This window comes from Borostomias antarcticus (genome assembly GCF_949987555.1).
Source record: "Borostomias antarcticus genome assembly, chromosome: 11".
In the NCBI taxonomy this organism is placed as follows: Eukaryota; Metazoa; Chordata; class Actinopteri; order Stomiiformes; family Stomiidae; genus Borostomias; species Borostomias antarcticus.
Window position 1 is genome coordinate 4367235 of NC_140244.1, and position 16776 is coordinate 4384010.

Genomic DNA, 16776 nt, shown 5'->3' on the forward strand with positions numbered 1-16776 from the left:
TACCCAACCATCCTCCCCCGTGGCGTCCAGTGGTGTCGGCGAGACTGTCTCGCCATACAAAGGCGAAAGGTCAAAGGAAGAGACAAAGCTGAACATTAAACCCTCAAAAAAGGGTTGTGCCTTGAGCCTTGAGCCTTGTGTTGCAGACCCGCTTATCAAAGGAAGTCGTGCCTCTAGTGAAGCCTTCAAAAGAAAGCGTGCCGTCTTTGAACATGGGCTGCCAGCGCTAGACCAGGAAAGGCCTCTTGTCCCACATGTTCTCTATGACCAAAAATATCCAACACAGATGAAAAGTTCCCATTCTGCTAACAGCCAGGCCAGCGGTTCTGCCTCCACCATGTCAACATCGTCCTTAGTCCGTCTGTTTAGTGAGCAGACGGCAGATCTTCCTCAGACAATTCTGAAAAAAAAGATTCAAGGAAAGGCCAACTCGTACTGTCTGGTGAAGAGGGCATCTGACAAATGTCCATCTACCAAACCACCCAGCCTGCCATCCCGGGTGTCTGCCAGGTCTGGCAGACAGTTGTGGCCAATAGTTGACCCCATTAAGGAGCCCTTCAGGACATAACAAGTAACCTCACAATGACCGACCGACCAACACCTCCCTTCGCAACTACAGTACCTATCTACCCACCTACCCATCAGTGTGTGCTTGTTTTGTGTTTTCCATTTCATGTGAGAATAAAGTCTCTGAACATTCTTGGCCTGCGAATCTCTATTGTATCCTGATACACGTTAATCAGCTACGTGAACTAAGAGACTTTGTGTTACAACAAAATGTTACAACAAATTTACACTTACTGTTTTAAAATGAATCAATGAACCTTATTTGCATGATGTGACTTCTCACAACACCGATGTGACGCGTGTAAAGGAATGTAACCCCCGAGGTCCGGGTTGCCAGTTTGTACAGAGGAGAGGATGGTTGGGCAGTCACTAGAGAAGGCTAGCCTACCAGCTACCCACGTGGGTAACAGGAAGGAGCTGCTTGGCACGGTGCCAAGAATGTCTTAAAGACACATAAGTTACTCTGTTGTATGAGCACAATAGTTTAGACCCTATCACTTTATTTGGCATGGTGCACTTACTCACAGTGTGTGAACTACTACGAATACATACAACCATACCACACTGACCGCTGGCACATTTTAATATTCTGAATTTCAAACTTCTTGCAATACTTTACATCACTCTTATAGACACACATCGTGTATATTGCAGGTGGTGCGAGAAACATATGCATTTCTGATGTTCAGCATACAGTACACAAACATTTAAGTCAATAAGTAAACTCTGTATGAGATCTCTATTCAAATCTTCTCCTGGATGTGTTTGGAAAGGATCTTCCCCTCGTAGATTTCCCTCAACACAAGCAAGGCTATGTCTGGAGAATCCCTGAAAAGAACAAAGGATATGTCATGTATTATATACTGTAGTATTACACTGTATATTCGAATGATAAAAGAAAGCCAACCCGCATTCACTGATTCCTACCAGTAGCATAGATGGCTTTGAAGGGCAAACAGATACTCATTGAAGCTCTCGATGGGCTTCTCCTGAAGAACGTAGTCAAATCGACGTCCACCGTTCAACATCCCAACATCCACGTTCCTCCTCTCCGTTGGTTCCGTGGGTGAGACTGGGGAACCAGTTTGTACACTTTCATCAGTTTGAACACTTTCATCTAGAACGGAAATGGTGACACTGGTGAACCTGCATCAGTTTGAACACTTTCAACTAGAACAGAAATTATATCATACTTCTGTAATTTGTATGTATGTAATTTGTATTAATATACAGTAACTGGGCATCTGTGATTGGTAGTAAACAGCTAGGCATCTGTGATTGGTCGTGAATATAACCGGGCTTCTGTGATTGGTAGTGAATATAACTGGGCTTCTGTGATTGGTAGTGAATATAACCAGGCTTCTGTGATTGGTAGTGAATATAACCAGGCTTCTGTGATTGGTAGTGAATATAACCGGGCTTCTGTGATTGGTAGTGAATATAACCGGGCTTCTGTGATTGGTAGTAAACAGCTAGGCCTCTGTGATTAGTAGTGACAGCGACGTTGCTTTTATTTTAAGTAGGAATTCTTGGGACTAAAGTCTTGGAAAACAAATTAATTGTTTAGTGGTCTGAATTGCCAGCAGGTTCTACTTCTACACAGGCTCCAAACATACGAATTTTAATGAAGTGAGAATTACCGGTAAGGCTGTATGAACATCATATCCGCAGGATAATGGGGCAAACTCTCGTCAGTGTCACCTACTAAATGACTTGCAGATCCCTCACCTTCAGATGTATGAGGCGGCCTGGTGTCTCCTTCCCTGCCCACCGGGGGCAGTGTGGTACTGGGCACCTGAGTGAAGGTTTGCCACACACTTCGAAGAGCTTCAAAGGACCCAAGCAGATCTGAGCCCACTCGTGTCAAGCTGTCTCTCAACTCTGTGGGCGCGGATACATTAGAGTCACTGACAATGATAACTGAGTGTGAACAAAATTAAATAAATTAGTAACAAATATATGAGAAAAAACCTCAAACACTCAATAATAATTCCAAACAAGACAATATAAACAACAAAATGTAGGTATGGCCAAGAAATCTCAAAGTACAGGTTACTGGGATGAGAACTAGTTATTTTCCAGAAAGATGTTGTGTTGGTTTAGCAGCACGGCCCCTGGTCTCACCGAGGTGCATCCTCTTCCTGCCCATGTGATGAGGAATCAGCATGGGAGGCAGCTCCGTCCCCGGGGCCGCGACCATGGGCTCCATCCTGTAGGCCACGGGGTCAAACTGCACCGAAACAACAAAACACGGCTCTTCATACAGACTGTGATTCACAAACTCTTGTCTGGATTCACCTCAGTTCCACCAGGAGCAGGACTGCGGTGGGGGTTAGTTTTAGGGTGGTCTCGCATATTAGCCAGACCTATCTCTACACTTTGTTTACGCTGCGCCAATGCTGGAGAAAGATCTGACTGGACTTATTATCATTCGGGGATAGGGTGGACATTTCTTTAAACCAATCACAATCGTCTTGAGCGGAGCGGTCGCTAGGTACTGTAGTTGTTTCGCGTAGTCTGGATTGAATCTGACTGGGCCGGGAATCAGATCCGTCGCTACTGATTGGGCAGTAATAAACGAATGGCAAGGCTTATCCCCAAAATCTACATCCGTTGAGTCGAGTGACTAGGTTTAGGGGGTTAAAGGAGTAGTAAAGGGAAAATGCATGTTTAGCCCTGTTTTACTTACTTTACTTATGACCATATACAATGGTTCAGATCAAAAAGTTGACAAAACTAACGCTTTTGAGAAAGTTGATAATTGCTCTACCACCGTTTAGGTCATACAATGGATGTGGGTGGGCACCTTGAAAAATCATTCAAAAACATGTAAAACATGTTAAACTCTCGATTTCTCGATCTGAACCATTGTATATGATCATAAGTAACCTTAAAATGAAACATGCATTTTCCCTCTTTACTACTCCTTTAAATGGGCTCACCACTCTGCCTCCTGTTATTAAACCTCTCCTTACACAGTAAGAAGACCTCACGTAACCCCGATATCAAACCGCCGTACCGGGTGGTAGAGGTTGTAGAAGCTCTTGCAGGTGGGGAGGCTGTAGTTGGGGTGGATTTTCCTCAGGCCTCGCACACTCAGGAACATCCCTATCGGCGAGCCCAGGGCAAAGAAGGCCTGCGGCCGGAAGGCCAGCTGGGGGTAGATGATGGACACCTGTGTGTCCAGGGAGGAGTCGGGATCATGGTTAGAATAATATAATAATACACTTTATTTATATAGCAGCTTTCTAAACAAATGTTACAAAAGTGCTTTACAAACAATCAGCAGTACACCAAAACACAGGATACAACACAAACAGTGGAAAATAAGTAAAAAAGTAATTAAAAATATGAAACTCAGCACAGGGGAGGTTAGGTTAGGAGTTAATACAATCTCTATTTCAACATCTTTATTTCTTTATCTATTTAACTACTGTCATTTTATTTTAGCGTATGCTGTCACTACATTAACATATGAGTACAATAATGTCTCCATCTAGTGGACAAACAAGTCCATGCACCTGTATGGTCTAAAGTCCTATAATGAATGTTGAAATACAGATATATCTAGCTCTACTAAACACCTCAAGCTCTACTCTCTGTGGATGTAGAAAGTACCTGGTTTCCCGAGTAAACTTGTCTGAGACTATACTGAGATACCAAGCATAGTTTTTGATGTAAAAATCAAAATGTACTCGTCAATGGAAAAATGCATTGGAAGGGCGCCCCTTTTGTGGTGGGTTCTGGTACTACGGGGGGACTGATGGACAGACGCGGACTCACTCACTCACTCACTCACTCACTCACTCACTCACTCACTCACTCACATGACACCGGCAAACCTTAAGTCCCCCCCCCCCCCTTCGGCTGTTGCCGGGTGGGGGACAATTATATAGCATCATAGTTTTTTTTTACCTGTCCAATACCAACGTCAAAATATTTGTAATCCACGGCCCCGGTGGAGGGTCCCTCGGACGGGAGCGTTTGGGATTCGGCTCCCCCGTGACTGAAGGACCCGGAGACGGGGGCTGGGAGGGAACTTCCTGTCTTGTACTTCTGCAGGGTGACGGGGAAAATGAGCTTCAGTAACGACCCAAACAATACAACTGTATCAGGCTTTGTAAACAAGAATAACTCTTGTAATAAGCGTTAGTTAATAGGTAATAAGACCCTTGTAGGTCCTTATAAGATGCTTATTAACATTATAATGTGTTAATAAGACTATACGTGTTAATAATAGCGCCATAAACATGTTTATTGTTAGACTATAATACATTTATAAGCACTTATAAGGAACTTGTTAACAGTTTATACAATTGCTAGTTTCAACCCACGCATTGTGATTGGTCAAGAGGCATTCGGAGTGTGCCAATAACCACAATATACCAACGGGTAAATCCAGACCTGTTGCCAGGGCTCAGTCTTGTGTATGTGTATGTGTGTGTGTGTGTGTGAGTGTGAGAGATGTGTGTGTGTACAAGCATACCTGTGTGATTCGCCATCCCTTAGTCAAGCACATGATCTTCTTGCGAGGACCCAAGGGTATTCCTAACTCCTTTAAGTCAGTCTCCGAACACAGTACCTAATCATAAAGCGCACGCACACACACACACACACACACACACACACACACACACACACACACACACACACACACACACACACACACACACACACACACACACACACAGGGATAGGGTGGTTTTTTAAAAACGTGTAGGAGATTAGCAGGTGACATGTTCAATGTGTTTTCAACAGTGTCTCACCAGGGACTGCATGTCCATCTGCTCCTTCTGAAACAGGTGGACAAACTCCTCCAGTCCCTCGTCCCTGAGACGGTCCTCCAGTCCCTCGTCCCTGAGACGGTCCTCCAGTCCCTCGACCCTGAGACGGTCCTCCAGTCCCTCGACCCTGAGACGGTCCTCCAGTCCCTCATCCCTGAGACGGTCCTCCAGGCTCTCAGAGTGGCTCGGCCCGTCTCTATGGGCTCTGCTGACATCGCTCTGATTCTGAGGACATTTGCAACTTATGGGACATTGGTATTGAGCTGTGCACAAGTGTCCCACCCTCCAATCCATTTAATATATACAGTATATATACAATACAGTATATACAGTATACATGACATCACATTGTAATACATTACATATACAGTATAACATTTTCTACCCTTCCCATATTGATCGTAGCTGACAGTTAACATTGTTTGATTATTTAGAGGAGTTGGAGCATTGGGATGTCCATTTGCTGACCATGGGGGAGTGGTATTTTAAAAATGTGATATTTAAAGGTTGTGCCCCAGAGGACACACTCGGGGAGTAAACCCGTGTATCGAGAAATACTTTGGGAACACACTGGTAATTACTACACCAATTTGGCGTGTGCATTTGCAATCTCATAAGACTTACGGTCTCCTGGTCGGTGTGAGATTCGTTCTGATTGGTCAGCAGGTCAAACAGGATCAGAGAACCTAGAAGAATCAACACAAGGAGTTAAAGCGGAGGTCGTTCTACAGGAAGCTTTTGAGACCCAGGTCTCTTAATAAAAGAGCCCTGTCAATACAACCATGACACCAACAGAAAGGCCCTGAACCAAAACAGGCCCTAAAATCGACCCTTGAGGGACCCCTTTTTTTAGTAATATCTAGAAACTGGGATTGTACACCATCTACTGTACAGTCAGGTCATTGTTCATCACTTACAGTACAGGCACTCTGGCTAAACCCACCTGAAATATCTGTTGTTATTTGCTACCTGAGCGTAGTTTCCTGTGGCAAGTCACAATTCACTTGTGTCTATTCTACCTCGCTCTCACATGTACAGTTTGCATACATGTAGTCTGACTCACCAGATGTAGGTTTCGGGGATAAGCCTCGTCATTCGTTTATTACTGCCCAATCAATGGCGACTTGATGGGAAGACACGATTGGTTGGGAATCCACGATTGGGAAGCCACGAAGCCACGATTGGTTTATTACTGCCCAATCAATGACAGCCTGTTTAACAGTAATCTTTGGTCCAGTCAGTGGACCTGACCCCTGAATACCAACCCAGACTGTGTCCAACGAGTGACACGGCCCCAGTGAAGTGTGGGTGGCGCTGGAGGAAGAGGTGATGGAGCCGGTTGATCTCCGAGGCCACCGTGTCTGAGATGGTCTGGCAGTAGGTGGGGCTGTTGTAGAAGAAGAGGTCCAGGATCGTGCTGTTGCTGAACTGACGGAGACGACTTATGCTGGGCAGAGTGATCCTCTGGATATCCCTGAAGACAGTATGACAGAGAGACACAATAATAACAACAACAACAACACTACTACTAATAATACTACTAACAACAACAACAACACCACTACTAATAATACTTATAATACTACTAACAACAACAACACTACTAATAATACTAATAATACTACTAACAACAACAACAACAACACTACTAATAATACTAATAATACTACTAACAACAACAACACTAATAATACTACTAATAATACTACTACTAACAACAACAACAACTACTAATAATACTACTACTAACAACAATAACAACAACACTAATAATAATAATAATAATAATAATAATATGATAGAGAGAGTGAGTTTACATGTATGCTAGTCTCGTATAGCCAGACCTATCTCCACACTCAGTTTATGCTGTGCCAGCGCTGGAGAAAGGTCTGGCTGGACACATTTCCATATGGGGATAGAGATGAACGCTGTATTTCTTTAAACCAACCATAATCATCTTTGGTTGCTAGGTTGTTGTTGTTTCTCGTAGTCTGGATTGAATCTGATTGGGCCGGGTTTCAGATCCGTCGCCATTGATTGGGCAGTAATAAACGAATGACGAGGCTTATCCCCAAAACCTACATCTGGTGAGTCAGACTACATGTATGCAAACTGTACATATGTGAGAGCGAGATAGAATAGACACAAGTGAATTGTGACTTGCCACAGGAAACTACGCTCAGGTAGCAAATAACAACAGATATTTCGGGTAGAAAAACATGAAACATTCAGGCAGAAAACCCATGATGCACTCCAGGCCTTACTTGTCTACTCCAGTTGCATCATGTAACACCCGATGCCAGTTCACAGGCAAGAACTCCACCCGGCCAATATCTTCAGCATCCTTGAAGTGAGTGCTCAGCAGATTAAGAGAGGCACTTCGGAAGTCATTCACTACAAGAAAGCGAGTGAGAGATTTAAAACATGGACAATAGGAAGAATCTTAACATGAGAAACAGTAGAGATTAGAGTGTGTGCTACATACTCATCTAGTACAGAAGATCTGAAAGTACAGGCAAGTTTGAAGTAAGTACTAGAATGCATAGGCCTACAGTAGGCCAGGAGTGAAGCAGTACTGTACATACCACACTGAACAATCCCGCGCATCTGAATGTCACAGGCTGGCCCAATTCCATGCACCATTACCACCAGGTGATCTACTTTGTCAGGTTCACCTGGTTGACAGCAACACATCAATTGGACATGGGTCACTCCTCACTAATTGAACTGTATTAGGGGTCAACAATACCATACATAATACATTTGTAATGTTAGAGCACACATTCTTACTTTTGATGCTTTGCAATAATCAGATGACCAGGTCACGGCTTAGATTACTTAAAAGGAGCAATCAGCTGATGGCTGTGGTGACTGGGAAGCCACGATTGGACCACATGATCCTTATCGCTAGGGCGCAATCCTGCTATGCGCGGTGCCTACCTCTAGAGGGCGCAGTCCTCCTATGCATAGCAGCATAGGAATCGCCTGTTCACGTGGTGAGGGTATCTTTGCGTAAATTGACAGTCACTCTGCCATAATGTGCTTGTGAAATAAACCAAAGTTATAATAAATAGATGTATGAACATTACTATATGCTGCTATTAAAATGCTTCACAAGCGCATTAGGGCAGAGTGACTTGTTTTTCAGAGGCAATTTTTTTCGCGAGTGATTTAATATCGCCAATAATGCTTATCTCTATCGAAAACGTGGACAATTAAGCGACTGTAGCGCTGAATGTCATCACTATGGAGACATCGGCTGTTATCCGACCAACCTTTTAAGCGCTCCTATTTGATTCTGGATGTGGGCGTGTATTAAATAGGTAGCTCATTACTGTTGAGTGACAGTTTAATATTGGGGGATACCCTTCCAGCTGAGAGTGGCTGATGTGTCACATATAGGCTACCGTTCTCTTTACGTGTCCTCAATATTTGTGAAACGATCTTCGCGATGTTATCTATTTATTGTAATAGAGTAAAAGAAAATAGCGTAAATCTATTACAATCTAGCCCAACATATGCTTCATTTAGTTGGCTGCCTGGATCTCCGTCACGTCACTGTCCTATCCGGTCTGTGACATCACGGGTGTTCGTATGACGTGACATTTACACGTAACGGCAAGGTATATCCAGCTGTAAGCGTCAGTGCGGTGTTTGCGATTCCTATCCGGTCTGTGACATCACGGGTGTTCGTATGACGTGACATTTACACGTAACCGCAAGGTATATAAAGCTGTAACAAGTGGACAAGCGTCAGTGCTTTGTTTGCGATGAGATTGGCATGTTGCTAAAGATTTAGCTTTACCAATATGCTCGAGAGTTCTCTTTTTAGAACCCTAATAAGGGTTCTAATTTCAAGCAGCCAAGGTCCTGCTGAGGCGACGCTCCAGAATGAGCCACCTCTGTTAGATTTTGATGTGACACTCCCCTGCTGGGGAGTTTTGATTTGTGGCTCCTTGGTCCTGATCTGCTGGGGAGTTTTGATTGGGCTCTCCTTGGCCCTGATAGTGTCCTGGCTAGGTCAATGGAGAAATAGCCAAGGAAACACTCAGGTTGGTAATCAAAGTTTCATTGTACTTGTAATAATTCAGAAATCAAACGATTACAGAAGTTGCTCTGTCTTTGTGAAGCCTAATGACCTCAATATCCATCTGGTATTTCCTTTATAAATTAGGATGAAATCCGTGAAGACATTGATTGGTAAGTTTATAATTATTTTTTCAGTATCCATAACAGTGTGTGTGAGTGAGAGACAGAGATGTGTGTGTTTATGTGTATAATGTGTGGCATGATGCATTTCGATAATACATATAAGTGTATTGAAGTCATCAAGTCATTTTAGTTTATTTTACTTTATTCTATCTCTTAAGTGCCCAGCTGGACAGCGTCTCCAGACAGAGTCTCCTTGACTGTCGAGGACCAGACGATCCAGATTCTGTCTCCTGGGATCCGGGGGACGATGAAGAAGACCTGGTGTCTAAGACGGGTCGAGGCTCCCCTGTGATGTCTGACAGCGTCCGCAAACCTTTCCCTACACACAAGGGCACAAGGGACCTCCTGGGGACGGCCACTTCCCCCTCAGACTCTCTGGTGAACAGGGCGTCAGTCACCATCTCATCTGACACGGCTCCAGCTACCAAACCACCATTGTTAATGACCAAGACTAGCCTGCCCTCTCTGGTGTCTGCCAGGTCTGGGGTGAGTGGAGCAGACAGCCCCACTGCCGTCCTGTCTGGCGCAGTTGCCGAACCCTTCTCTGCACCCAAGGGAGAAGGTTCAAAGGGCAAATCCGAGCGGAACGTTCCGCCCTCAGCCCAGGTCGACTGGGTGCGGGATGCGATGCTGCGTCGCAGTCGGAGGGACTTTCAAAGGAAGTGGGAAGGAGTCTTCCTGGGTACCGCCACGTCCAGCTCAGACTGTCTGGTGAAGAGGGTGCCAGTCACAGCCCCGTCTACCAAACTGCCGTTCTCAACTGTGAGTAGAGGAAACGGCCCCGCCCCCATGGGGTCTACCCAACCATCCTCCCCCGTGGCGTCCAGTGGTGTCGGCGAGACTGTCTCGCCATACAAAGGCGAAAGGTCAAAGGAAGAGACAAAGCTGAACATTAAACCCTCAAAAAAGGGTTGTGCCTTGAGCCTTGAGCCTTGTGTTGCAGACCCGCTTATCAAAGGAAGTCGTGCCTCTAGTGAAGCCTTCAAAAGAAAGCGTGCCGTCTTTGAACATGGGCTGCCAGCGCTAGACCAGGAAAGGCCTCTTGTCCCACATGTTCTCTATGACCAAAAATATCCAACACAGATGAAAAGTTCCCATTCAGCTAACAGCCAGGCCAGCGGTTCTGCCTCCACCATGTCAACATCATCCTTAGTCCGTCTGTTTAGTGAGCAGACGGCAGATCTTCCTCAGACAATTCTGAAAAAAAAGATTCAAGGAAAGGCCAACTCGTACTGTCTGGTGAAGAGGGCATCTGACAAATGTCCATCTACCAAACCACCCAGCCTGCCATCCCGGGTGTCTGCCAGGTCTGGCAGACAGTTGTGGCCAATAGTTGACCCCATTAAGGAGCCCTTCAGGACATAACAAGTAACCTCACAATGACCGACCGACCAACACCTCCCTTCGCAACTACAGTACCTATCTACCCACCTACCCATCAGTGTGTGCTTGTTTTGTGTTTTCCATTTCATGTGAGAATAAAGTCTCTGAACATTCTTGGCCTGCGAATCTCTATTGTATCCTGATACACGTTAATCAGCTACGTGAACTAAGAGACTTTGTGTTACAACAAAATGTTACAACAAATTTACACTTACTGTTTTAAAATGAATCAATGAACCTTATTTGCATGCATTCAGAACTCTCCCATTAACTGAGCTAACTCACTCATTCTTGAATTGCTATAAACAAATAATAATTTAAACAGATAGGCAAACTAAGTGTCATGGATACCATAACACATGTAAAAGTTGTATTTTTAGTGATGTAAAAAAAGTGTGGGGAAAAAAGCTTGAAACTGTTAAGATAATTAATGTTAAATACGAATACAATAGAAATGACTGTCATGGCTTTAGAAATAATATATATTGTTGTCACAAGCACATTGTAGTTGTGCAATAATGGAGATTACAATAGTAATCCCTGGCAGGAATAGCATTCCAATGCTTATTTCACAAGCACATTGTGGCATTGTGACTGTTCATTTAAGCAAAGCGGGCTCCACTCTCCATGCAAACGGGCGATTTCTTCGCGAGTGGAAGCGCATGACTGGTCGCCCTATAGAGGACATGTCCACTGATAACAATGTCTTACCTGCTGGTATGTCCACTGATAACAATGTCTTACCTGCTGGTATGTCCACTGATAACAATGTCTGAGCTGCTGGTATGTCCACTGATAACAATGTCTGAACTGCTGGTATGTCCACTGATAACAATGTCTGAGCTGCTGGTATGTCCACTGATAACAATGTCTTACCTGCTGGCATGCCCACTGATAACAATGTCTGACCTGCTGGCATGCCCACTGATAACAATGTCTGACCTGCTGGTATGTCCACTGATAACAATGTCTTACCTGCTGGCATGCCCACTGATAACAATGTCTGACCTGCTGGTATGTCCACTGATAACAATGTCTTACCTGCTGGCATGCCCACTGATAACAATGTCTTACCTGCTGGTATGTCCACTGATATGTCCTCCATCCCTCTCTTCACTACGCTGGTTCGGGTTTGATCGAAGGACGAGAGGGGGGGCTGGCCGATCTTTGACAAGCTTGGCGGATAATGTGTCATAAGCTAAGGGAGCAAAACCAGAACGTGGTGCAAAATATGTTTTACTTTATGATACAAACCAGTATTGACTGTTCATAATGTTGTACACTTGGACATACAGTATATAGCGCTTTTATCCAAAGCTCTTTACAATGGCCTCTCATTCACCCATTCACACACACATTCACACACCGATGTTGGCAGCTGCCATGCAAGGTGCTAGCCTGCTCATTGGGAGCAATTTGGGGTTCAGTGTCTTTGCCCAAGGACATATCGACATGTCGTCAAGGGGAGGCGGGATTCGAACCGCCGACCCCTGGATGACCTGCTCTACCTCCTGAGCTACAGCCGCCCCACATGAAAATTCAACATAATAAACATTTATTTGGCCACTTTACTGTATGTCTAGTGAAATATAAGGAAAATGTATGCAAAGGTATACGTTAAAAGGGGTTTACCAGTAAATGGTTGCTTTGGAAAGGGACAATTACCTTTGGGTTGTGCATTATCACTGTTTCTCCAGTGGGGAATTGTAATCGTCTCTGCCAGTCATTCAGTGTTACTGATATCATGTAAGCGTCCTGTGAACAGAGCCAGACACCACAATTCTGAAAGGTTAAGAATCTCACAATGCTTTATCCTTCATTTTACAGCGCTGCCATGCTATGCGGCGTGAATAGACATTCCTAAACGAAGCAGTGACTTTAAAGCTGCAGTATGTAACTTCAGCGCCACCGTATGAGCTTCCTACGAGCTAGCAGCGCCAGCGAGGGATGAGTGTCAGCCTCATCCTCACACTTTCCGTTATGCTCTTGTGTCAACCTGACAACAAATTATAATCATTATTATAGCTGCTGTAGCAGAGCCAAACAGCTGCCTACAAAGACAAATGACTTACCCCTCTCGATTTATCATACAGCAGCAATATTGTTTACAATTAAAAGTGTTTATAATCGGTATGAAAATCTTACATACTGCAGCTTTAAGTAGTGGAAAAACACCACACATGTTTCTTCTTTCAACTGTGTTGAAGCAGGGAGAATCTTCTAACAGCAGGCACACAAGTCTAAGGGCGTGTTCACGCTACACTTCACTGTTTCGAATCGAGTGTAGTTCTTGTACTTTACTGTATTTTTGAAGCTTTTTAATAGTCATGCGATGCAAAGAGATTTCCCAGATAGCAAGCGGATGTGTAATGATTCTGGGCCATATATGGGCCGGAACTAAGCCACAAGGGCCAGATCTGGCCTGTATATGGCCCAGATCCGCTTGCTATCTGGGTTATACCAGAACACATTGTATTCTCTCCACTACAATCACCACGCAGATCTAGAATACCTCCAGAATCACGCTGATGTCTTCTGGGTAAGGGACGTAGCTCCCCTCCTTGTCTCTCTTGTGGAACCAGGAACATCGTCGCACCTCGGTGGCCCGCTGGTCCCAGTACACCGCGTGGCGCCTCCTCTCTCTCAGACGGACGTCGAAGCGTCTTCCATCCGTGGCTACGATCACCTCCTCCTGCTCCCCCTTGTCCATCCTGTTACCCCCTCCTACATGAACATACAGCATCAAATATCTTTGTCGTTCAAGTAAAGCAGAGCTGGGTCCAGTACACAGAAAATGTCCAAAGGATTTGGTGTTAAAGAGATCTTCCATGGTGGTTCTCTACCAGGCCTGATCAATCACTAAATGTCACCTACCATGCATATGGGCTTCCTCCAGTCTCTGGGAGTCCACTAGGCTGAAAGGCACCCATGAGTCCTTAGAGTCTACCTGCTGGTGGTGGAACCAGTGGAACTGAACTGGCTCATACACGATCGGCACACCATCCATGATGGTAGAGAACTAGAAAAGAGTAGAGTTGGAATACGTTGACCGAGTTTAAATTTTGTGTAATTGAGTTGGACTCAATACAGACTCTTACTTAATTTAGTTGACAAGGCAACTCCACAGGAGCATTAACAATTTACAATGTGTGTGTGTGTGTGTGGGGGGGGGGGGGCGGGCAACACAGATAGTTGAATGTCCTTCCCCATCGAGTTGACCGGTTCAACTGGGTTAGGTCTTTTTGGACGGTGAGCTTCTCGAGAGGTCAAGCACCTTGGGGTTCCCAGATGCCCGTGGTGCTCTAGTTGCAGTTCAAGAACGGCCTTCAGGAAAGAGCTGCTACCTTCAGCACACGGGTCTCACTCTCAAGCTGCGCTCCTAGCAGATCGGTTTGTGTTGACACGAAAATACCTACACCAGCAAACCACCAACTAGTATTTTAGCCTGGCATCGCCACCCGGATCACATAAGTTCACGTTCTATTTCTCTCCATGGATCGCAAAGTAGATTTTTTTGCGAGAAAGACTTGCTTCCAGGCTAACATAGCCTAGCATATCCCACACCAAAAACCATCCATCATCTCCCATATATGAGGTTGCAGGTAAAACATGAATCGTTTGATATACATTTCTTTTCCATATGGCCAGTCTCATCAACAGAGGGATGATTTACCATTTGGGCCTCATTCATCAATTTCTTCTTATGAAACCTGCCTATGTAAAAAGACATGGAACATGGAATTCAAGAGGTGTGCACAAAGACGTATTACTGAACGGGCTTACCAGGCTCATGGGGCCCCAAGAGCTCAGGGGGCCCTTTCTTGTTGCATAGTCAAAGGGCTTATCAATCAATCAAGTTGGATTTATATAGCACCCTTCATGATAACCAGAGCGCTTTACAGAGTTCAGTATTCATTCAGACACAGTCATACCGGTGGTGGTAAGCTACATCTGTAGCCACAGCTGCCCTGGGGCAGACTGACAGAAGCATGGCTGCCAATCAGCGCCTACGGCCCCTCCGACCACCACCAACATTCATTCACATTCATACGTTGCATGTCTTTATGATGGTGGAGGAAGCCGGAGTACCCGGAGGGAACCCACGCAGTGACGGGGAGAACATGCAAACTCCACACAGAAAGGACCTGGAACCGGCTTAGTCTTTCATGTCAATAACAAGTCACAAGAAAGAAACTATCATGTTACTTTTTAAATGAGTGTTTATCTGTAGTAGGCCTACTTTAGAGGGGCTGAGTACTCCATGCAATATGGACCCTTCAACTGTTTTGGGCCCATAGTTGAGAAATCCAAAAAGCAAGTCCCCCCCACTAAGTCCCTCAAGTCAAAACCGAGCTGGGTAAAGCTGCTTTTATTGTGAGATTTCTCTAATTATCTTCAATTTGGATTTGGATGCCGTCTCATTGGGCCATTTCAAAAAGGCGATATATGAAATGGGTGAAGGGGCCCTTTACGTATCTGTGCCCAGGGGCCCATCATGTCATAATCCGTCTATGGGTGTGCACACACAGCAGAATTAGCTGCTTGTGGTTTGTGTTCATCCAATACAAATCGTCAGATCAAATTAATACAGCATAGTATCTCCTCACAGACTGCTGCTGAGCTTGTAGAGGTGGTCCCACCTCCAAGAAGAGAGACTGGCTGCAATCTGAGAAATATGTGATACATGTAGGAGATACTGTATTTACACGCAGTCATGTTTAACATGTATACAGTAGCGCCGAACTTCGGTTTGTCTTATCAAAGAACACAAGCTAAACGTAGCGTAATGTCCCAATGTTCATGGAATTTTTTGTCACATGTGTGGACTATAACATATTCCTACATGGAAATCTAGAAACCTCCCTATTTTCTTGAACTTCATTAATTCAATTTTATCAACTAGACCACTTAGAACAGAGTTCTCACTGCTAAGTATCTTAGATTGGTTGTCATTTTGTTGTTTTTGCCTGACAAAAAAAAATTCTCATTATTACTAGGGCATAGTCCACAAGGTGATCATTACATTATGACGAATTACACATGTTGAATGCAAATATATTTAGCAAAGTTGATTACCTTAAAACAGCTCCTTGGTGGTTACTACGATGCAGATGTCTGTCACAGTATCAGCTAAGTTGAAAATAGCTAGCTAAGAATAAATCCAGAAAACAGTCCGTTATATATGCCAGGCAAAAAGGAAAGGGGCTTTCTGAATTGAGATCACAGGGTACTTCCCCATGTACTGTGCTAAGAGCTCGTAACAACCCGAGCCATGTCCCAGGCTTTATGGTTTCACAATGACATCACTTACTTACTCAAAGGTCGATTTTCGTAACCGCAAAGTTGTGGAAGGGGATTTGTCCTGGTTGCTACTGGTAGAATGCACTAGACTAGAGGAGGTCCTGTAGAACTACTGGTAGAATGCATTAGACTAGAGGAGGGTGGTCCTGTATGTTAATCAAAAAGTCTTTGTCCAAACCTGATCCTCAATGCAATTCAATTGATCAATTCAAATCTTTATTGTCCTGCTAGGGAACTTTAGTTTGCAGGGTTTAAAAACACAGAACTACCACACAGATCATTCCCCATACAAGAAAAATGTAAATTGTAAAGACCAGTGGAGTCAATCATAAGTAAATAAGCACATCACAAGTCAATATGCAGCAAACTTGCTGTCAAAGATGGCATCGGCATTCCTGACCATGTCTATTAATTAAATATTTCTGTTTCTGGCTCAACCCTGTAACCTTACTGGCCCTTTTAGCCTACACAAACTCAAATGATTAAATGGCCGAAAGGTCTCTTCAACGCAGCTAACATATAACATAAC

At 44.4% G+C, this 16776-nt stretch overlaps 1 protein-coding gene across 3 annotated transcripts; it reads right to left on the reverse strand.

Annotated features, from left to right (window-relative positions):
* Positions 1-1232: 1232 nt before the first annotated feature.
* Positions 1233-16350, reverse strand: LOC311315052 (triacylglycerol hydrolase DDHD2-like). 3 transcript variants are annotated; one of them, XM_084445649.1, is made up of 18 exons: positions 16262-16350; positions 16023-16095; positions 13821-13965; positions 13459-13670; positions 12612-12701; positions 12021-12144; positions 7937-8026; positions 7616-7745; positions 6617-6825; positions 5976-6037; positions 5334-5576; positions 5054-5149; positions 4483-4623; positions 3587-3742; positions 2692-2797; positions 2296-2448; positions 1495-1684; positions 1233-1395 (listed from the first exon to the last, which is right to left on the reverse strand). In XM_084445649.1, exons 3-18 carry the CDS (start codon positions 13951-13953, stop codon positions 1311-1313), a joined length of 2220 nt encoding a protein of 739 aa, XP_084301775.1. In that variant the 5' UTR covers positions 13954-13965; positions 16023-16095; positions 16262-16350; the 3' UTR covers positions 1233-1310. The 3 variants fall into 3 exon arrangements, with proteins under 3 accessions (XP_084301775.1, XP_084301776.1, XP_084301774.1); XM_084445650.1 differs by lacking the exon at positions 16262-16350 and having other exon boundaries at positions 1495-1639; positions 16023-16135; XM_084445648.1 differs by lacking the exon at positions 16262-16350 and having other exon boundaries at positions 16023-16135.
* Positions 16351-16776: the final 426 nt, after the last annotated feature.

Excerpts from the sequence above, each read along its gene's own strand:
- LOC311315052 (XM_084445649.1), bottom strand. The coding sequence starts at position 13,953 with ATGGATGGTGTGCCGATCGTGTATGAGCCAGTTCAGTTCCACTGGTTC. Across the intron at positions 13,671-13,820 it reads GGAGGAAGCCCATATGCATG|GAGGGGGTAACAGGATGGAC; the intron begins GTAGGTGACATT and ends ATGTTCATGTAG. Across the intron at positions 1,685-2,295 it reads GCCGCCTCATACATCTGAAG|ATGAAAGTGTTCAAACTGAT; the intron begins GTGAGGGATCTG and ends TTTCCGTTCTAG.